Source organism: Chlorocebus sabaeus, chromosome 8, assembly GCF_047675955.1.
Source record: "Chlorocebus sabaeus isolate Y175 chromosome 8, mChlSab1.0.hap1, whole genome shotgun sequence".
Taxonomy (NCBI): Eukaryota; Metazoa; Chordata; class Mammalia; order Primates; family Cercopithecidae; genus Chlorocebus; species Chlorocebus sabaeus.
This window is the reverse complement of record NC_132911.1, coordinates 55,542,619-55,564,957: the sequence shown is the minus strand read 5'-3', so window position 1 is coordinate 55,564,957 and position 22,339 is coordinate 55,542,619. Positions and strand designations below refer to the sequence as shown.

At 41.4% G+C, this 22,339-nt stretch overlaps 1 protein-coding gene across 1 annotated transcript in view; it reads left to right on the top strand.

The window, feature by feature from the left end:
• PXDNL (peroxidasin like) overlaps window positions 1–22,339 on the top strand; it is a 508,882-nt gene that overhangs the window by 438,474 nt on the left and 48,069 nt on the right. The window contains exons 18-19 of the mRNA XM_073018080.1: window positions 10,180–10,314; window positions 12,863–13,071. Coding sequence (XP_072874181.1) covers window positions 10,180–10,314; window positions 12,863–13,071 — 344 coding nt within the window. The remainder of the gene's footprint in view (window positions 1–10,179; window positions 10,315–12,862; window positions 13,072–22,339) is intronic.

The following is a 22,339-nucleotide window of genomic DNA, read 5'->3' as shown; positions in this document are numbered from 1 at the left end:
GGTGCCTGTAGTCCCAGCTACTCGGGAGGCTGATGCAGGAGAATGGCGTAAACCTGGGAGGCGGAGCTTGCAGTGAGCTGAGATCCGGCCACTGCACTCCAGCCTGGGCAGACAGAGAGAGACTCTGCCTCAAAAAAAAAAAAAAAAAAAAAATTATGAGATTTTGTTTTTTGCGAGCTTTTTTTTTTTTTTTTTTTTTTTTTTTTGTTAGCTCATCAGCTATTCCTAGTGTTAGTGTATTTTATGTGTGGCCCAAGACAATTCTTCTTCTTTCAATGTGACCCAGGGAAGCCAACTGCGCTGCTATAAAGCTTTTAGTAATTAAGACAGTAGAATGGAATAGAGAGTCACAGGAAAAACAGCTCATATATGGAAGTATCATATTTGAAAGAGCTGCAAGAAACATCAGTGAGAAGTGAGAACATATTCAGTAAGTGGTTAAAAATGAGTACGGATTCTGATCTCATATCTTATATGAAAATCAATTCCAGATAGATTGGGGACTTAAATCTGAGAGGCAGAATTTTAATTTCATAAAAAACAAAAGAGAATATCTCTATGGCATTGGGGAAAGAAAGAAATTTTCAGTAAGGTACAAAAAATTGTAAAATTGATATAAAAATTGATAAAATGAACTTAAGAAAATATTTTCATGAGAATCCAACATAATCCACCACAAATACAAAGAATACATTTGGACATAGATCACAGTATTAGCATTCAGAATATGTAGAGAATTAACAGTAAGCAAAAAAAACAAAACAAAAAATGGTAAAAGGTATAAATACACACATTTCATATAAGAAAAAACTAAATTTTCAATCAACATGTAGAAGATATTCAATTGTATAATTCATTAGGAAAATCCAGAATCATAATGAAACACCATTTCACACCCCTCAGATTACCACAAATTTTGAAAAAGACATTTTTTCAGGTTAGCCCTAGGAAAATAATTGTCCCTTACTTCTAAATCTCTCACCACAACCTTCTCCGAATCTGTAAAATCAACAAAGAGAACACAAAATAACACATGACTCATACCTTCAGAAAATGGCGTGAGTTTCAATGGCAAGTCTGAAAATAACAAGTTCTCGGAGCTGCCACTGGAACTCCACGTTCCCTGGAAGTTTGTGTGTCTCACGTGTGTCCATGTGAAGAGACCACCAAACAGGCTTTGTGTGAGCAACAAGGGTGTTTATTTCACCTCTGTGTAGGTGGGCTGAGTCCGAAAAAGGAGGCAGCCAGTGTGGTGGGATTATCATTACTTCTTATAGGTTTTGGGATAGGTGGTGGAGTTAGGAGCAATGTTTTGCGGGCAGGGGATGGATCCCACAAAGTACATTCTCAAGGGTGGGAAGAATTACAAAGAACCTTCTTAACGGTGGGGGAGATTACAAAGTACAATGATCATTTAGGGTGGGGCAGAAACAAATCACAATGGTGGAATGTTGTCAGTTAAGGCTATTTTCACTTATTTTGTGGATCTTCAGTTGCTTCAGGCCATCTGGATGTATACGTACAGGTTCCAAGAGATGTGATGGCTTAGCTTGGGCTCAGAGGCCTGACATTCCTGTCTTCTTATATTAATAAGAAAAATAAAACTAAATAGTTGTAAAGTGTTAGGGTGGTGAAAATTTTTGGGAGTGATATGGAGAGATAATGAGGGATGTTTCTCAGGGCTGCTTTGAGAGGGATTAGGGGCAGCGTGGGAACCTAGAGTGGGAGAGATGAAGCTGAAGGAAGATTTTGGGGTAAGGGGTGATATTGTGGGGTTGTTAGAAGAAACATTTGGCATATAGAATTATTGGTGATGGCCTGGATACAGTTTTGTATGAGTTGAAAAACTAAACGGAATAAGAGAAGGAGAGAAACAGATATTAAAGGACTAAGAATTGGGAGGACCCAGGACTTCTAATTAGAGTGCCCACCGAGGTTCAGCATAGCCCTGCCAGCAAAGATTATTTATTTACTTTAAGAGGGAGTTAAGAGTGGCAGTTTGGGGATAGCACCAGGAGATATCAGCTGTGAAGGCTTGGAGAAACAGTGTAAACTGGCAGTGTAAACAAGAGCAGGGCATTTATGAGGAGTTGAGAATGGCGAATAGGAGTATGACTAGACAGAAGAGAGTAGGGATGACAAGTTTTTTGGGGCACAGTCCAAGTTGGTCTGGTGTCTAGAATGAGACTGGGGGCTAATAAGAAGGAGCGTCCATATAGGAACTCAAACAGGCTGTACCCTGTAGCATTCTGAGGACAGGCCTGAATTCCAAGGAGGGCAAGTGGTAAAAGTATTGTCCAGTCCTTTTTAAGTTGGTGGCTGAGCTTGGTGAGGTAAAGACCATTAGTCTGTTCTACCTTTCCTGAAGACTGAGGATGCTAAGGGATATAAAGGTTTCATTGAATATCAAGAGCCTGAAAAACTGCTTGGGTGATTTGACTAATAAAGGCTGATCTGCTATCAGACTGCATAGAGGTGGGAAGGCCAAACCGAGGAATTATGTCTGACAGAAGGGAAGAAATTTCCTTCTCAGACCCTGTGGGAAAGGCCTCTACCCACCCAGTGAAAGTGTCTACCCAGATCAAGAGGTATTTTAGTTTCCTAACTCAAGGCATGTGAGTAAAGTCAATTTGCCAGTCCTGGGTGGGGGCAAATCCCCAAGCTTGATGTGTAGGGAAGGGAGGGGACCTGAGAAATTCTTGAGGAGTAGTAGAATAGCAGATGGAACACTGAGAAGTGATGTTTTTGAGGATAGATTTCCACAATGGAAATGAAATGAGAGGTTCTAAGAGGCAGACTAGTGGCTTGCAACCTACATGGAAGAGGTTATGAAATGACGACAGAATAGAATGGGCCTATAAGGCTGGAAGGAGATATTTTTCTTGGTCAAAAAACCATTTGCCTTGTGTGGGAAGAGATTGATAGGTGGAAGTTTCAGTGGAAGAGTAGGTGGGAGTGACCTATAAGAAGGAGAAAAACTGGTCATGAGGGACAGAAGTTGGAATGCTAACTGCTTTTTAGCTACTTTATCAGCATAAGCATTGCCCTGAGCAATGAGATCTGATGCCTTTTGATGGCTCTTGCAGTGAATGACTCCAGCTTCCTTTGGAAGTAAAGCAACCTTGAGTAGAGTTTTTATTAAAGAGGCATTAATGATGAAGGACCTTTGCATAGTGAGGAAACTTCTTTCTGCCTATATAATAGCATAGTGGTGCAGGATATGGAAGACATATTTAGAGTCAGTATAAATATTGATGTATAGTCCCTTTGCAAGAGTGAAGGCTCAACTTAAGGCAATGAGTTCGGCTTGCTGAGAGGTAGTGGAGTGGGGCAGAGCAGGTAGATGTGGAAGATACTATAGCATAGCCTGCCTTTACTGGTGAGTGGTGATTAGGCCTGGTAGAACTGCCATCAATAAACCAAGTGTGATCAGGGTGAGGAACAGGAAAGAAGGAAACATGGGGAAATGGAGTGAATGTCAGGTGTATCAGAGAGATGCAGTCATGGTGGTCAGGTGTGGTATCTGGAATAATGTGGGAAGCTGGATTGATGTCTGGGCTAGGAACAATGGTAACTGTGGGAGACTCAACAAAGAGTGAGTACAGCTGAAGGAGCCGGGAAGCAGAAAGTATATGTGTCAGATGTGAGGAAGAAAATACATTTTGGAAGTTATGAGAACTGTAGAGAGTGAGTTGAGCATAGTTTGTGATTTTGAGGACCTCTAAAAGTATTAGGGCAGCAGCAGCCACCGCACACAGACGTGAGGGCTAGGCTAAAACAGTAAGGTCAAGTTGCTTGGACAGAAAGGCTACAGGGCATAGTCCTTGCTCTTGCGTAAAAACTCCAATCACATAGCCCTGCACTTTGGCTGTGTGTAATGAAAAGGGTTGGGATGAATTAGGGAGAGCTAGTGTGGGGGCAGCTTCTAGGGCTGTTTTTAAGGAACAGAAAGAGGAGTGGTGAAAGGATTTAGGATGTATGGGGTTGGCTAGGTTTGCTTTTGTGAGTTTATATAATGGTTTGTTAGGATGGCAAAATCAGGTTCTGAAGGCGAAAGTATCCTACCATGCCCAGGAAGGAAAGGAGTTGTTGTTTTGTAGAAGGGGTTGGGGTTTGGGAGATTAGTCAGACATGAACAGCAGGGAGAGCACATGTTTTCATGAAGAATTATGTCGAGATAGGTAATGGACAAGGAAGAAATTTGGACTTGACTGAAGTAATGGGGGCTGTCCGCGAAACCTTGCGGCAGTACAGCCCAGGTAATTTGCTGAGCCTGATGGGCGTCAAGGTCAGTCCAAGTGAAAACAAAGAGAGGCTGGGATGAAGAGTACAAAGGAATAGTGAAGAAAGCATGTTTGAGATTCAGAATAGAATAATGGGTTATGGAGGGGTTGTGGAGGGAGGTATTGAGGATGGGAGAGTACATGGCTTTGGCACCACGGGGTGGATAGGCAAGATAATTTTGTTGATAAGGTGCAGATCCTGAACTAACCTGTAAGGCTTGTCTGGTTTTTGGACAGGTAAAATGGGGAAATTGTAAGGAGAGTTTATAGGCTTTAAAAGGCCAGGGTGTAACAGGCCAGTGATAACAGGCTTTAATCCTTTTAAAGCATGCTATGGGATGGGATATCGGCATTGAGCATGGTAAGTGTGATTAGGTTTTAATGGGATGGTAAGTGTGCATCATTTGTCACCAAGGAGGGAGTAGAAGTATCCTATATACTTTTGGATTAGGGTGGGAGGATATGAGAGGAAGATGAGAAGGAGGCGTTGGGTTGGGAAGAAGGGTGACAATGAGATGTGGCTGTAGTCCAGGAATAGTCAGGGAAGCAGATCATTTAGTTAAGATGTCTCGATCAAAACAGGGAACTGGACAGGTGGGGAAAACTAAAAAGGAGGGCATAAAAGAATATTGTCCAAGTTGGCACCAGAGTTGGGGAGTTTTAAGAGGTTTAGCAGCCTGGCTGTCAATACCCACAATGATTATGGAGGCAAGGGAAACAGGCCCTTGAAAAGAAGGTAATGTGGAGTGGGTAGCCTCCATATTGATTAAGAAGGGGACGGACTTACTCTCCACTGTAAGAGTTACCCAAAGCGTCTGTGTTGGTCCTGTAGGTTTCCGAGGCGATCGGGCAATGTCAGTCTTCAGCTGCTAAGCTGAGAAGATCTGGGAGGGAGTCAGTCAGAGAGCCTTGGGCCAGAGTTCCAGGGGCTCTGGGAGTGGCTGCTAGGTGAGTTGAACAGTCCGGTTTTCAGTGGGGTCCCACGCAGATGGGACATGGCTTAGGAGGAATCCGGGGCTGTGGGCATTCCTTGGCCCAGTGGCCAGATTTCCAGCACTTGTACCAAGCTCCTGGGGAAGGAGGTTCTGGAGGAACCTCTGGCAGCTGCGGTTCAGGTGTCTGGAGTTCTTGTGTGCTAGAGATGAGGCTGGAGGCAAGGAATTGCAACTCAGAAATAAGTTGCTACTTGACTGCCTCTACTGCCTCAAAATTACATTATGAGGGCATTTACACCTTGAAGGCAAGGTTAACTAAATCCTGTTGTGGTGTTTGAGAGGTGGAATTTAATTTTTGGAGCTTATTGAACGTAGGGAGCAGATTGGGTAATAAAATAAAATGCATATTGAGAATAAGACGGCCTTCTGACCTTTTAGGGTCTAGGGCTGTGAAGCGTCTCAGGGTTGCTGCCGAACAGGCCATGAATTGGACTGGGTTTTTGTATTTTATGAAAAAGAGCCTAAACACTAACTGGTTTGTGAGAGGTTCGATAAAGAAAGTGGAGCATTAACTTTGACTATGCCTTTAGCTCCAGCCACCTTTTTCAGAGGAAATTGCTAGGCAGCAGGTCGGGGAGGGCTAGTCGCGGAACAAAACTGTAAGCCGGACCGGGTGTGAGGAAGGGAGATGACAAAAGGTTTATAGGGTGGGGGAGCGGAGGCTGAGGAAAAATTGGGACCTAGCTCAGCCTGGCGAGGAGCAGCCTTGGGAGGAGAGGAGAGGTCAGATGGGTCCATAGAAAAGGAAGATTCAAAAGACTCAGAGACGCTTGGGGTTGGGACTGAAGGGACAGGCGGGAGGGAAAGAAGCAAGATTTGGGACAAGTTGCATTGGGAACGGAGACTAGGGAGGGACCAATGTGTAAAAGAATGTCTGGACGTCAGGCACCTCAGACCTTTTGCCCATTTTATGACAAGAATTATTTAGATCTTGTAGGATGGAAAAATCGAAAGTGCCATTTTCTGACTATTTGGAACCACTGTCGAGTTTGTATTGGGGTCAAGCAGCATTGCAGAAGAAAATAAGAAGCTTAGATTTTAGGTCAGGCAAGAGTTGAAGAGGTTTTAAGTTCTTGAGAACACAGGCTAAGGGAGAAGAAGGAGGAATGGAGGGTGCAAGGTTGCCCTTAGTGAAGGAGGCAAGTTTAAAGAGAAGGGTAGAGACATAGAGAGAAGGGGTGGGGGGTGCTTGCCCCCCAGGAAAGTGGAAACAGGGTGAGAGGGGCTTGCACCGCAAGAAAGTGGAGAAAGGGTGGGGGGTGCTTGCCCCCAGGAAAGTGGAGAAGGGGTGGGAGGTGCCTGCCCCCAAGGAAACTGGAAAAGGGGTAGAGACACAGAGAGAAGGGGTGGGGAGTGCTTGCCCCCCAGGAAAGTGGAGAAGGTGTGGAGACATGGAGAGAAGGGGTCAGGGGTTGTTTGCTCCCCAGAAAAGCGGTGCTTGCTGCTAAGAGTGAAAGACCAAGGCAGGCGTCCCCATGTGGTCAGACACCTCTGAAACGTAGGTGAATAATCAGGCAGGCATCCCCATGTGATTAAGCACCAAGGGAAGACTGTCTTCCCAAGTCTGTGACTGGCGCCAGAGTTTTGAATCCACGGATAAAACACATCTCCTTTGTCTCTACCAGAAAAGGAAAGGTACTGAAATTAAGAGGAGGGAGAGATTGAAGGGTGGCACCAAGACTGAAAGGAGAAAGAGGTTGAGGGATAGTGAGAGAGGTTGGAGAAGAGATTTCTCTACCTGATTTAAAATCCGTGAGATGTTCCTTGGGCTGGTTGGTCTGAAGACCTGAAGTTGTAGGTGGATCTCTTCATGGAATGAGAGTAAGGACAGGGGACTGGTCTCCCAAAGGAGTCCCGCTGATCTGGGTCTTTGGCACCAAATGTCTCACGTGTGTCCATGTGAAGAGACCACTAAACAGGCTTTGTGTGAGCAGCAAGGCTGTTTATTTCACCTGGGTGCAGGGGGGCTGAGTCTGAAAAAGGAGGCAGCCAGCATGGTGGGATTATCATTAGTTCTTACAGATTTTGGGATAGGCAGTGGAGTTAGGAGCAAATGTTTTGTGGGCAGGGGGTGGATCCCACAAAGTACATTCTCAAGGGTAGGGAGAATTACAAAGAACCTTCTTAAGGGTAGGGGAGATTACAAAGTACATTGATCAGTTAGGGTAGGGCAGAAACAAATCATAATGGTGGAATGTCATCAAGGCTATTTTCACTTGTTTTGTGGATCTTCAGTTACTTCAGGCCATCCGGATATATACGTGCAGGTCACTAGGGATATGATGGCTTAGCTTGGGCTCAGAGGCCTGACATTGTGGGTTTGGGGAAAAGAAGGGTAAGTTAATTAGAAAAATCTCCATGGACAAAGGAATGGGAAGGAGGGAAGGTAAAATATAGAAAAGGATGGGGCATCCTGGTGCTGTGCCAAGAGGAGCCCTCGAGCACAGGAGCTTGAAGCTGTAGTGAGGTGTGATTGCACCACTGCAGTCCAGCATGGGCAACAAAGTGAGACCCTGTCTCAAAAAAAAAATTAAAAAAAAAAAAAAAAAAAAGAAAGAAAAAGAAAAAAAAATCCTGTGAAAGGAAAAACTTCAGCACCAAGTATTAAGTTGTCAAATGAAATTCTGGAAACCTGGGAGTTATCAACACCAGTTACAAATCTGAGTGTCCAGAGATGGCTTTTTTGGGGGAGAGGGTGGGGGTGGAAGAAGGAGGTAAGTAGAGAAAGGGTAGAGTGCCCCTTCAGATTTGATAGTGATATGAAAGCAGAATGAAATTAAATTAAGGATGCTCTAGCATTTAAAGAGAAACAAAACATTTTAACTCCCACTTTTCCCCATCACCACCAAAGCAGGCATCAAAAAGACTGCACTTCCCTATAGTGATAGAAAAGTATGCTATTGAACCAGAAATTTGTTTCATGAAAATGCATGGGAATTAAAAGAGAGAGAGAGAGACCAATTTCAAATAAAGCTATGTAACAAGAAAACAGAAATGCAAATCAAAACATTTCAGGAAAAATCTCTCAAAAAAAGAATTGAAACAGGAGGAAACAATAACTTACATCCACACCTGAATTAAACGGCCCTCAAACATTCAAGCAAGCACTTGGAAATCTAAAAAGTCCACCTATTTTCAGAAATTAAGAAAAGAAAGGAGGAGGAGGAGGCAGAGGAAGAGGAGCTGACGTGGCAGCATAAAGGAGCCAGATGAAGATAAATAAGAGGACAATGAAGATGGAAACCAAGAAGGAGAAAGCAGGGAAGGGCAGCAGTGATGAGAGTTGACTAACAAAATAAAGTAAAATGGAATAAGTTACAATGTGTCAAGGAATAATATGCCTGTCTGTCCCAGGTTGTATGACTTTCCAGGTGGCATTGAGAGTTTTGATATGCTTCTTGTGGAAGTATGAATTGTACATCTATTTTGGATAGCAGTTTGGCATTGTCTATTAAAATTTAAGATATACATATGGATATGTATCACAGAGAAATTCTGTATACTCATTATGGGAATATGAATCATACATCAATTTTGGACAGCAGTTTGGCATTAACTATTAAAAGTGAAGATATTATACTCTGCACTCAGAATTCTAGCTCTTGCGCAACATAATCTAGAGCAGGGATCCGCAAACCACAGCCAATTGGTCAAATCTTACCTACTTTCCTAATTTTGTAAATAAAGGTTTATTGGAACACAACTATGTCTATTTGTTTATATGTTGTCTATGGCTGCTTTTATGCAAAACAGGAGTTGGGTAGTTGCAACAGAACCCACAGTTGTCCCACGAAGCTGAAAATACTGTCTCTCTGGCTCTTTATGGTAAAAATTTGTTGATGCCTAGTCTAGAGAAACTCTTGTGCATATGAAGAAACATGTAGAGAATGTTCATAGTGTAAAAGTTGAAAACCTCACAAGTATTCATCAGCAGTGTAACTAAACTAAATTGGAATGGTTTCCAATAATAGACTGTTTACTATACAGCAGACAAAATGAAGAAGGTACAAATGTATGCAACCACACAATTGCGTCACCAAGTAAACTGTTGAGTGAGAAAAAAGAAGTATGAACACTATATTTCCATTTGTGACAAGGTTAAAATATGCACACTGAACTATTTGTAGTTTAGGGAATCATATATATGAAATAAAATAAAACAAGGGACAATTTAAGTTGGTGTCACATTTATCATTAGAGTACAGAGAAAAAAAAAAAAATAAGAGTGACTCCTACTAGGAGTGTCAAGGATATGGATCATATTTTCTTTCTCTAAGTGAGTACTGAGCCACGGCTATTGGCTTATAATCAACATTTGCATTGTGCTTTTTTGTTTGTTGTTTTTAAAAAATTGCTTCAAATCTTAGATCAAATACTTAACTGCCTTTTTAGCAAGAGAAACTTACTTAACACTTATTATCTTATCATCTCCTCAAATTATGATTTTCTTCTGACTTTTTACTTTTTAGCATACCACGCATATACACTGACGTGGACATTCTCAATGCTGAACTGTTAATTTTCTATGTATTTCTGAAGGAATTAGCTAGATGCATTTATACATGAGCATAACACAGACATTTGTGCATATATATGTATATATACACACACACAGTTATATTCCATATGCTTAGAGAATAATTATAAAGAATTGCACAGGGGACATTGCATGAGGCTTCGTGTCATATGTCCTTGGATAGGTTATGACCCTGCCTGTGGGGTAATCCCTGAGGGTTCCTTCATCTCAGTGCTTTCCCCTGTGAAATGAGAACACAGTAATAATCATATCTACTTTTCTATTTTTGTGTGGATACAATAATGCTTGGTGTCACTCATAAAAGGAATATTTTCAATGCCACTTCTGGTCTCAGACATGTGCTGTCTGCCTGTCTCTGTTCCAGGTTGTACGGCTCTCCAGGTGACATTGACCTGTGGCCTGCCCTTATGGTTGAAGACCTGATTCCTGGTACGAGAGTGGGACCAACACTTATGTGCCTGTTTGTTACCCAGTTTCAGCGGCTAAGAGATGGAGACAGGTGAAGGATTATCTGTTATACTTATTAAACATCACAGAAGTTATTTTTGACCTGAAATGTATATGTATAACCTATTTTGATTCACATTTTTTATGATTTAATACATATTGAGTATAATAAATATCAGACAGCATTTGGTGACAGAACTTTTGTAACCACCAATATTATCAGATAGCATTTATTTTTGTAAATCTTTGTAAGAAGAGAAGAAACAGAATTTCTCAAAAAGCAATAGAAGTGGGTGATTAAGAGATTGACAGCTAGATGGACTACGTTGTGCTTGAATCTGAGTCTCACTACTCACAGCTGTTTAACTTTGGACATGTATCACTTGGAACCAGGTTCCTCATCTGTAAAGTGTGGATAACAATTATACCTATTCCATAAGATGTCTGCAACCTTCAGTGATGTTGAGAAGGAAGGAATTGAGAGCAGCCTTGAGATTCCCTCCCTTCATTCTCATGGAGGAAGACCTGCTGACCCTAGACCAGATCTCCTTGTAAAATTACATTATGAGGGCATTTACGAGTGGAAAAATAACTGGGAACTCTTCTCTAAAATTTCTTGGTTTATCTAAAGTGTTCATTGTAAATAAATTTAATCATGAAATAATGGGAAACAGCAGGCTGGAGAATGTAAGTTAGTCATGTAATCTCTTTACTGTTCCAAAACTAACCATGAATAAAAACCAGGAAACACAAACCTAAGCATTGTCTCTTGAGTGGACATGTGCTCTTCTATTGCTTGAGATCCAGTATGTTCCAGCACATGGTATCTTCTGAATCATTAGTAAAGCTTAGTGTTGAGTAAGATCTAGGAATTTTGTAAATCTGTTTGACAATATAACCTTTTGTAGTATTGCAGAGATAATGTATATAAGACTTGAAACAAAGCCCAGAGCTGTATTTTTAATTAAAATTACAATAAAAATTATTCTTTAAATTTCCTTTCAAATCTCTTCCACTTACAAATTATAGAGAAAGTAGCAAAGGATTTAATTCCCTTTATTGCACATTGGTAACAATTAATAGTATATTTCCTTAAAATCATTTTTAACATTGAATTTCTTGACCCACACAATTGGGTTAATATGCTCAATTGGCAATAGTTTAAGAATATATGTAGTCAAAGACTGAAAATAATTGAAAAAGCTTCAGTTTGGGGGGTAAGCTGTCTTCCCCATATATATTAGTTTGCTAGGCTATTGTAACAAAGTCACATAGCCTGGATAGCTTAAACAACAGAAATTTTTTATTCTCACAATTCTGGAGGTTAGATGCTGATCAAGGCATCAGCAGAGTTGATTCCTACTGGGGTGTCTCTTCCAGCCTGTAGATAGCATCTTCTCCCTGGGTCTTCACTTGGTCATCCCTCTGTATCTATGTCCACATTTCTTTTTCTTATAAGGACACCAGTCATACTGGGTTAGGGCTCACTCATATGATCTATTTTTACCTGAAATACCTATGTAAAGGCCCTATCTCCAAATAGAGTCACCTTCGAAGGTAATGGGGCATAGGACTTTAACATATATATTTTAGGGGGACACAGCTCAGTCCATAACATCAAGAGAGTGGTAAGAAGTCTTTTTGCTTACCATCTTAATTTCCTGTTCTATACCCAGTATGAAAAAGTGCTTGGCATATGGTATTCAAATATTTACTGAATGATTAAACTCAAGGATTAACTTTACTGAATTAACCCAAAGATTGACTTTAATCTTTTATTTAAAATTGATCATATCCTTTCATTTAAAATTGAATGTGCTTATTCTAATCGATAGATACAACCAAATAGTATATGTTAATTATCAAAAGTGGTACTCTCTTTGTAGGCAAACATGTTAATATTACCTTGCTCAGACAATTTCTAAGGTTAGTTCATGGAATTTAAATGTAGCAATAGGGCTAGGTGCAGTGGCTCACAACTGTAATCCCAACACTTTGGGAGGCCGAGGTGGGCAGATTACTTGAGGCCAGGAGTTTGAGACTGGTCTGGCTAACATGGCAAATCCCCGTCTCTACTAACGATATAAAAATGAGCCAGGCATGGTGACGGGAGCGTGTAATCCCAGCTACTCGGGAGGCTGAGGCAGGAGAGTTGCTTGAACTCTGGAGGTGGAGGTTGCAGTGAGCTGAGATCCTGCCACTGCACTCCAGCCTGGGCTACAGAGTGAGTGAGACTCCATCTCAAAATACATACATAAATATATATATATATATATATGTGTGTGTGTATATATATATATATATAAATTTTAAAAATGTAATAATGGACTTTTCTTTTTTGGGGGAAAACCTTAGAAAACTTTCCTTTGAATCCTTTCGTAAAGCTTGAGGTAGAAAGTGATGACAGTTTGGAAGCATGGGATTTAAGAATGTTGTAAATATTGGAGGGAATTAAAAGGATATTCAGTTGGAGAACAAGCATAATCCTTTCAGTATGCGCCTTTTATGTTGAGCTCTTCTTGGTGCATTGTGGCTGTTTGACATGCAGTTGAGTTCTCAGGCCACAGACCCACGACAATGCTTTTTTTGTTGACTATCAGGTTCTGGTATGAAAATCCTGGAGTATTTACCCCGGCACAACTCACTCAGCTGAAGCAGGCGTCCCTGGGCCGAGTGCTTTGTGACAATGGCGACAGCATTCAGCAAGTGCAGGCTGATGTCTTTGTAAAGGCAGAATACCCACAGGATTACCTGAGCTGCAGCGAGATCCCAAAGGTGGACCTGCGAGTGTGGCAAGACTGCTGCGCAGGTCAGTAATAATGCAATGAGTGGGTTGATGTGCATGTTCATCTGGATTGATGTGCATGTTCATGCGCTTGAATTGTTTTCAGTGTCAAAGATGTGATTTAAACAAAGATACACAAAAAGCCAACAACACAGAACTTTCCTTTTGGAAATCTGATGGATGATGAAGGGGTGGACACCAGGAAAAACAGAGGCTCCCAACCTGCCTATCCTCTTCCATTCCACATTAACCTTGTTAGAATGGGGACACTTGTTGTCAAAACTGGCCTCTGCCTTCTTACTGCATTTCAGATTTCTGCACCAAAGATCAAACGCCAACTGCTTGGTACTGACTATATCTACTTGGTGTTCATCTAACAAGAGAGAAATGAAAGTTGATAGTAACTTGGCTAACTTAGACTATTCATTCTTTATAAGATGTGGCAGTAGTGCTCATTGGAAGTACAAGGAAATTTTGATAGAGTCAGGAAAAAACTTTCCCTAATGGCACAACAGAATTGGTGGTATCTACAACATCACCGTTTATGAACCAAACTTTCCCTAAGGTGCTTCTATAAGCGTCTGTTTTGTTCTCACAATATCCCTTTAGAAATGTGGATTTCTTTCTCCTTTGATGAAAGTATGCTAAAAAATATTAGACGACTTTCTCAAAGTCCAAATATGAGTAAGTGGTGGAGCCAGGGCCAGAGAAAAGATGTATCATTTGTTGAAACGTAGAGGTGAACTGACGACTTGACGGTTCTCGAGCAGAATATGCTGACGTCTTCACAGGTAAGACGTCACAGGTGTCTGTCACATGGAGGATACTTGGAGCTCCTCTGGACACCAACGACATAAGTGCCACCAAAGCTTCATACCTGCTCCATGTAGTGGCCATGGGCCTGGGAGTTCTGATGTTCTCTAGGACTGAAATGATCATTCTCAGTACCTAAGTAGTACTAGAGATTTGTGGTCAGGGGAGGAAATTGAAAGCCACTGCTAGAAGCGTGATAGAACACTGGCTGCGTGCGATGGCTCAAGCCTGTAATCCCAGCACTTTGGGAAGCCGAAGTGGGTGGATTGCTTGAGGACAGGCTTGGCCAACATAGTGAAACCCTGTCTCCACTAAAAATATGAAAATTAGCCAGGCGTGGCGGTGGGCACCTGTAATCCCAGCTACTTGGGAGGCTGAGGCAGGAGAATCACTTGAACCCTGGAGGCAGAGGTTGTGGTGAGTCCAGATCGTGCCTCCAGCCTGGGTGACAGAGCCAGACTCAATGACACCTGAGTCAAGGTTGTCTTTTTCACTGTGGAGGTGCTTTATTGGACACAGCAAAAAGGAATGTGGTACTGCGGTGAGGGCGGCATTCTTTCCTTTACCTCAAGTTCTTGGTAATTAGATCCAGGAATAATGAAATAGTCCCCCCTCTTCAGAATGTTGGGGGAACAGGGAACAGTATACAAACCATATTAATGGCAACTACTAACATTCCTTTGCTTCTTCTCCAATGTCCCTGGGATGGGACACAGGGCCTGGTGAGCAGAGGGAGAGATAGATGGCATGGCAGGGTGTGGGCTGTGATGACCAGAGTGGTGCCCTGCAAGGAAGCAATGGCTCCGGGTAGAGGCTAGGGCTGGGTGCTCCTTATACTGACACATACCATTCCTAGCTCTTCTCACCTCTGGCCATGTGATAGGTGATTCGTGGAAACACTTAGCTCGTATAATTGTCCTGAGTCTTTCAAGATGGGTGTTGTTATCCCTGATTTACATATGAGGAAAATAAGGCTCCTGGAAACTAAATACATTTTCTAAGGTCCCACAGCTGACCTGAAGGACTCGGCTCTTTCTTCTGTGCCCACTGCCACCTGGTAGCACCTGTAGGGTAGGTGCATGGCACAGAGACAGCAAACAGGCCCCCACCAAAGGCGGTTCCTCTGCTGCCCTCCCCCCATTGCCATTGTTCCACATTGAAGACTCGGAGGAAGAGGGCTCCTCTGGTTACTTAAATTGTAATGCGTCTGCTGTGGGCAACGTTTGTTATGGAAAATGCAATGCAAGGATGTAACAGACCAAGAGTGGGTTGGGGTCTTGAGTTTGTGTAGTGTTCTTATCAAGATCTGTGGTCCCAATGAATAATAACACTCTTTCTCTGTGAGTGTCTTTAAAAAATCTCTGGAAATGAATAAGCCAGTAGTAAACATCTACTACTTAATTGGAAACAAAAATACAGTGTTTTTTTTTTTTTTTTTTTTTTTTATGACACTATAAAAATGCTCAGAAGTCATGTCAGTAGCAAAATTACCTAAGGATATGAATATGCCTTATGTAGTTCCAACCATAATGGAATGTTTGTAATGAGAACCATTACAAATGGATACACATGTATTTTTCTGTGTACTTTTTGACTAACAAGCATGGATTTTTCAGAAAAATTAAAACACAGTTTAAAATCAGTGGCTTAAAAAAAGGTGTTTAGTAACTGCTCAAAAGTGGACCGCTTTCTTATGGGATGGGCTTCTTACACTTCCCAAGTAACAGAAACATTGCTCTATGTGGATTAGGGGCCTGCTGAAACACTCAGATCTCTGAGGAACTAGTTTCTAGACTGTGGGTCCGTAGTTTCAGATAGGGTATATATTTTAATGACTTGAGTTAATTAAGGCAGTTGAGAAGTGCTGCTTTGACTCCACTGAGTCCATCCCTGAGACCTGAAGTTGTGAATTTCCCAGACAGAGAAGGTGTGTTAAAGGACCTAGAAACTATGTCACTACTCAGTACACTTGTCTTTGTTGTGTGTTCATTCATGTTGTATTAATAGATTTCTTCCCTCTCCTTTGCTAATCTCACTCTCAGATTAAAATAAGCGATGGTGCTTAAATGATTGATTGATTGATTGATTGATTTTGAAACAGTCTCTCTCTGTCGCCTAGGCTGGAGTGCAGTGGTGCGATCTCAGCTCACTGCAACTTCTGCCTCCCGGGTTCTAAGTGATTCTCCAGCCTCAGCCTCCCGAGTAGCTGGGATTACAGGCCAACACTACTACGCCTGGCTAATTTTCGTATTTTTAGTAGAGCCAGGGTTTCACCATGTTGGCCAGGCTGGTCTTGAACTCCCGATCTCAAGTGATCTGCCCACCTCAGCCTCCCAAATTGCTGTGATTACAGGCATGAGCCACCACGCCCAGCGGATTTAGTTGTTTTAACTAGCATTATCCTAGAGTAAAATAGAGACCTCTGTTTGGGATGTAAAGGGCTACTCCAAGCAGTCCTAGTGGTTCATTTTGTTAGAATGAAATGTATGATTAAATTGACCCTCAGCTCTATATGTTGCTTTTATAGAATAATTTTATTGTAAACAGGGCTATTTTTTTTTTTCATTTTTGTTTCCCATGAATAATAGCCTACTGGTTAATACTGATATCAGCATCTTCCAAATTTAACTACATTTTTTAAAAATCCTGGAGAAACTCTTCTCCTAAATTCCTAAACACATTGAAATGGACTCTGAGTCTGTTTAAACAGTGATAATATAAATACAATCAAGATTTACATCATTATATCTTGTTATTCTTTGAAGGTAGAAGGCATGAGATCTAAATAATGGGGCTGGGATTTGTGTCACTTAGCTGTAAGACTATGGGTTTGTATGCGTAATCAAACTGGAAAAAGTTGGGGTGTTAAGGATTTGGTTTGCATTTTTCATGTCATTTATTATGTTCAATGAAGACGTTTGTTATCCACTGTTTTTGTTTTGTTTTGTTTTGTTTTGAGGTGGAATTTTGCCCTTGTTGCCCAGCCTAGAGTACAATGGCATGATCTCAGGTAACCGCAACCTCTGCCTCCTGGGTTCAAATGATTCTCCTGCCTCAGCCTCCCGAGTAGCTGGGATTACAGGCATGCACCGTCAGGCCTGGCTAATTTTTGTATTTTTAGTAGAGACAAGGTTTCTCCGTGTTGGTCAGGCTGGTCTCGAACTCCCGACCTCAGGTGATCCGTCTGTCTCAGCCTCCCAGAATGCTGAGATTACAGGCATAAGCCACTGCACCTGGCCCTACCCACAGTTTTTAACCCATGAATTTCAGTTTCTCTTCACAGAAACTAGAGACCATTCTAAAACAGCATGGTGTTTTTGTTTTCCTTTTTGCCCTTAACTACTTCCATTGTAGTGCATGTTTTTTAATAAATTTCCTCAAGTCATTCTATGTATTTCTCATATAAGTAATTCCTTTAAAATATTGCTTAGTGTTTAATGGATAGGATTGTATATACCAACATTTATGCAGCCATACTTTGCATATCAGGACTTATATTTCCATAGGCTAGATTCTTATAGAATTCCCAAAGTAAAGTTTCTGAGGTACAGGATATAGGCTTTTTAATGAAAAAAAGTGTCATATTTATTTCTAAAAAGATAAACATGATGATTCCACAATTATATTAATACCCACTTTATTTCCCGACCAGCAATTGGTAATATAGTCCTCAGTTTTTTGATAGTGCAGTGAGTAAAATCTTAATTATCTCAAGCTCATTTTAATTTTCATTTCTCTGTTAGTATGTTTAAACAGCTGTTTCCATGGTTTTTGGTTTTGGGGATTGGCTGTGTGCATTGTGTATTCATGGTCTTTGTCCTTTAATAAATCTGTATGAGCTCTCTGCCAATGCTATGTGTTAGCAACGGTGAGGGTGAACATCCCAGGCTTACCACTAAATTGAAACGGTTTCATCATTTACCCAGCAGCAACGTACTTGCTTCCTTTTATGTGAATTTCTTTCTTTCTTTTTCTTTTTTTTTTTTAGACGGAGTCTTGCTCTGTCACCAGGTTGGAGTGCAGTGGCGCGATCTCGGCTCATTGCAACCTCTACCTCCTGGGTTCAGGTGATTCCCCTGCCTCAGCCTCCAGAGTAGCTGCGACTACAGGCGCCCACCACCACGCCTGGCTAATTTTTGTACTTTTAGTAGAGACGAGGTTTCACCATGTTGACCAGGATGGTCTTGAACTCCTGACCTCCCAAAGTGCTGGGCTTACAGGTGTAAGCCACCGTGCCTGGCTTATTTGAATTTTTTTATGCTTAAGTGGATTTCTTTCAATACCTTGGTCCTCTCTGTAACAAAGTAGCTGCTGCATTTCATCTGTGCTGCTCCTTCTCCCTGTGTACTGCCTACCATCAGGTCCTAGTGTACAGAGGGCTTCATTAATCTGGGGACTTTCTTTAATTTAGTTACTTCATTTACTGTTATTTAGAGCTTCCCTTTTCAAATTAGCCTTATTTATTTTTCCCATTGTTTGCATATGCATTATATACGTAATACACAAAATGTATCATCTATGTCTGTATACAAGTATAGGTGTGTACACATACAGATGTGTACATTGTTAAAAACCTTAGACAAATTTTAATTGACAAAGGGCAGCCTCCTGAGCCAGAGCAGGCTCAGAGAGACTCCAGCACAGCCACGTGGTGGACGAAGATTTATGGATAGAAAAAGAGAAACGATGTACGGAAAACAGAAGTGAGGTTCAGGAACAGCCAAATTGGTCACAGTTCGGGTTTTGCCTTATTTTAGAACCCAATTTGAACAGTTGGCTGCCTTTGATTGGCCAAGTGATTATGAGGCTCAGCTGGCACAAGAGTTGATTACAGTCTGTTTGCACTTCCAGTCAGGTTCACTATGCCCAGACATCTTTAGGCCAAACTTAAAATTTGTAAGGAGGCAGATTTGGGCTAAACTTAATTTAGCAATTTCTCTCTTCTGGTCATCCTCTCAACTTTGGGAGATAGACCAAAACTTCAGGAATTAATATCACTCTATCATCATCCTAAACATCAAGTAATTTTGTGTGTGCATGAGGGTTAGAGTAGGGGCAATCTTCTTTTGTTGGAATCTGCTGTTTACAGGGGGGAAAAATGGTCATTTTAGGACCTATCTCCTTCCTTAAAGTTTCAGTTTGGTTATGTTGCATTTAGCATAAGTGCCTCCATTTTGTTTTTGTCTGGTTTGTTGGGGTCTAGTGCAGGAGCTCAGTCCAAAACAATGACCTCCCATAATTTTGTTTAAAGCTTCCTCTCCCTTTTTGGTAAGGTTCTCACATAGGTGAGTGTGTGAACAATACTTAGGGCCTGATCACCACTCTCGTTACCATCATTTTGGGTTTTCTGTCTCAGCATATCAGTCATAGGCTAAGATGTTCTCATGGTCACATGTTCCTTTGAGTTTTGTCATTCCAGTTGAAGAAAGGCCATTTGATATTCTACAGATGGCTGCATGCTAACGCTTAAAATTTTTGAGAGAATACAATGCAGCAGGGAGACTGCTGTTATGATTATCAGGAGGATAATACCAAGAGCTTGGAGTATGCTCCTTACCTGGGGTCCCGTAAACCAAACCAACCAAATAAAATCAAATAGGTCAAAGAATGTGCTAGGTAAAGAATCTACTCACTTTAACCAAGCAACCTGCTCATTAATTCCTTACAATTGAATCTCTATAATATCTGATGTGATATATTTCTTCATGGGTAACAAGAAGTGCCAACAACCGCACAGACACTTCCCTGTTTATCTCTAAGTAATCTAGAGCAATTTTATTATTTAGCACAACTTTCACAGGATCATTTAAAGTCTTTTGTATAACCGGCCGGGCACGGTGGCTCAATCCTGTAATCCCAGCACTTTGGGAGGCCAAGGCGGGCAGATCACTTGAGGCCAGGAGTTCCAGGAAAGGCTAGCCAACACAGTAAAACCCCATCTCTACTAAAAACACAAAAATTAGCTGGGTGTGGTGGTGGGTGCCTGTAATCCCAGCTATTCGGGAGGCTGAGGCAAGAGAATTGTTTGAACCTGGGAGGCAGAGCTTTCAGTGAGCCGAGATCGTGCCACTGCACTCCAGCCTGGGCTACAGAGCAAGATTTCATCTCTAAAATAAAATAAAGAAAAAAAATAAAGTCTATTGTATAACATAGCATTTACAGTATTATCTGCTGTAAGAGCCTATCATGAGGGATAAATTTCTAATCATTCCTTCATTTACTCCAAACCATGGGGAAAGAAACCTAACAAAAGATGCCCATTAGGAAGAGTGAAGGCTTCCTATTAATTTTCTCCATAACCTGTGGCAGCAATGTGCTCTTTAACCTATGATGTAAGTTAAGAGGAGGGTATCAATGTTCTGTTTCTGACCGATTATGAGACAACAAATGTACCATGAACATTTCTCACTTACACTGGCCCTTCATCTTCCATCTATCAAAGCATAAAGTTGTCTATGTATAAGGCTGGCTTCAATATTTTTCACAAAATTAAAGTATACCCCATGAGTCCACACAACAGTCTCCTTTTTCACTTTTGTTGTTCATAGAAGTATAAGCAATGAAAAAAATAGAAAGATAAGAGTCTTATGATAGCAGATAAGTCTTGATTCTCAATGTGGTGAAAAAGCTACCCATATCAATGGTGTCATCTTCTTCTGGGGAGAACTTTTCCTGGTTAGCTTTACCTTAAAGTTCCCAGTGGGAATACATCTGTAAGAATGTGGAGGGGACCTTCTGAATTGTGAGGTCATGAACCCAAGGTTCAAGGTCTCAAAGTTTTGCTACAATGTGATGGCAAAGGCCAATGCTGATGTTCTCAGAAGATTCAGTCTTCAGGTTCTAGATTGTGAAGGGGTTGATTGTTCTCAGTAAGATCACCATATAAAGCTTTCTTTACCTTGTGAAAATACACCTTGACATAGTGCATTAAGGCTTTGCAGCATTTAGTTATGTCAGAGTTTATTAGTGGAAGGTATATGAGACTGTATTATTAGGGGGATAGATCTTTCAATGATATAATAAAGGTGTCAACTTATGTTTTACACCAGAAGTGGGTCTGATTGTCATTAATCTACAATATCTTTGACCAAAACAATTCAGTCAATTCAGTTAGCTTTGCCCAGTACTATAGTATCTATAATACGTTGCTTAACTGTTTTATAACTTGTCCAGTGAAATAAGTATCCTATCTCTGGCTATTTCTCCAGGAATAATCTTTTAGCTACTGTTATAACCTCAGCCCTTGTGCATGGGAAAGCTTTCATACAATTGGAAAACATGCACTGAAAATGTCTTCCCCCAGGTACTAAAGGAGGAGACCACCCCTCATATTGTCTTCTGCCCAATTTCTGCCTCCATAGAAAGAAGAAGCAAAAACTAAAAGGCAGAAATGAAATCCACAGGTAGACAGCCTGGCGCAACACCCTGGGCCTGGTAGTTAAAGATCGACCCCTGACCTAATTGGCTATGTTATCTATGAATTACAGACATTGTATGGAAAAGCACTGTGAAAATCCCTTTCCTGTTCCATTCTAATTACTGGTGCATGCAGCCCCCAGTCACATACCCCCTGCTTGCTCAATTGATCACAACCTCTCACGAGGACCCCTAGAGTTGTAAGCCCTTAAGAGGGACAGGAATTGCTCACTCGGAGAGCTCTGTTTCTGAGACATGAGTCTGGCTGAAGCTCCCAGCTGAATAAAGCCCTTCCTTCTTTAACTTGGTGTCTGAGGGATTTTGTCTGTGACTTGTCCTGCTACAGTACCTTCGCTAATGTCTTCCCCCAGGTACCGCCATTTAGCCACGTGGCACCCAGGAGGACTATGAAGGGCAGTGCCTGTCTAAGTCCTGAATTTCCATGCCTGATGCAGAAGTCAGGACAGAAAACAGCTGTGAGGAGGATGACTGGAGGATACAACCCCTTCCAGAGAAGCCAGGAGGCAAAATTGGGCCAGGGAAGAAGGGGCCATGTTGGGCTTGATCCTGGCTTGTAGGTGCTGTTCTAGGAACTGAGAACTTATCCCCAGACCTCACCATGGCCATCTGTCCAGATCACTGAATCCAGACTCTCAAAACCAAACCATAAGCTCACAGTCAAATCAAACAAGTACCTACTTATATTTAACTGATGATTTTGAAACCATTCGTATTTTGCCAACAATTTAAAAACTAGTTTTATTTACCAAATCTTATCACATACACTTAACATATACAGTAGACATATGAACACAGACAGAAACAGATCTTCTGACTTTCATAAAGCTAGCTTATAAATAATTTTTACTTTCTCTCTTTAGACTATCCCTCTTTCAATCACATGCTTCGTTGCCCTAAGCAACCTCCAGCCAGGCAACTCCAAATCTGTACTTCTAAAGGGCCAACTCCCAGGCCAAACAAGAAAATCTGTATTTCGACGGCACAGAGCTAAGACTTTAGGCCTAAATATTGTATCATCAGCTCAAACCAAGGAAAAAACAGT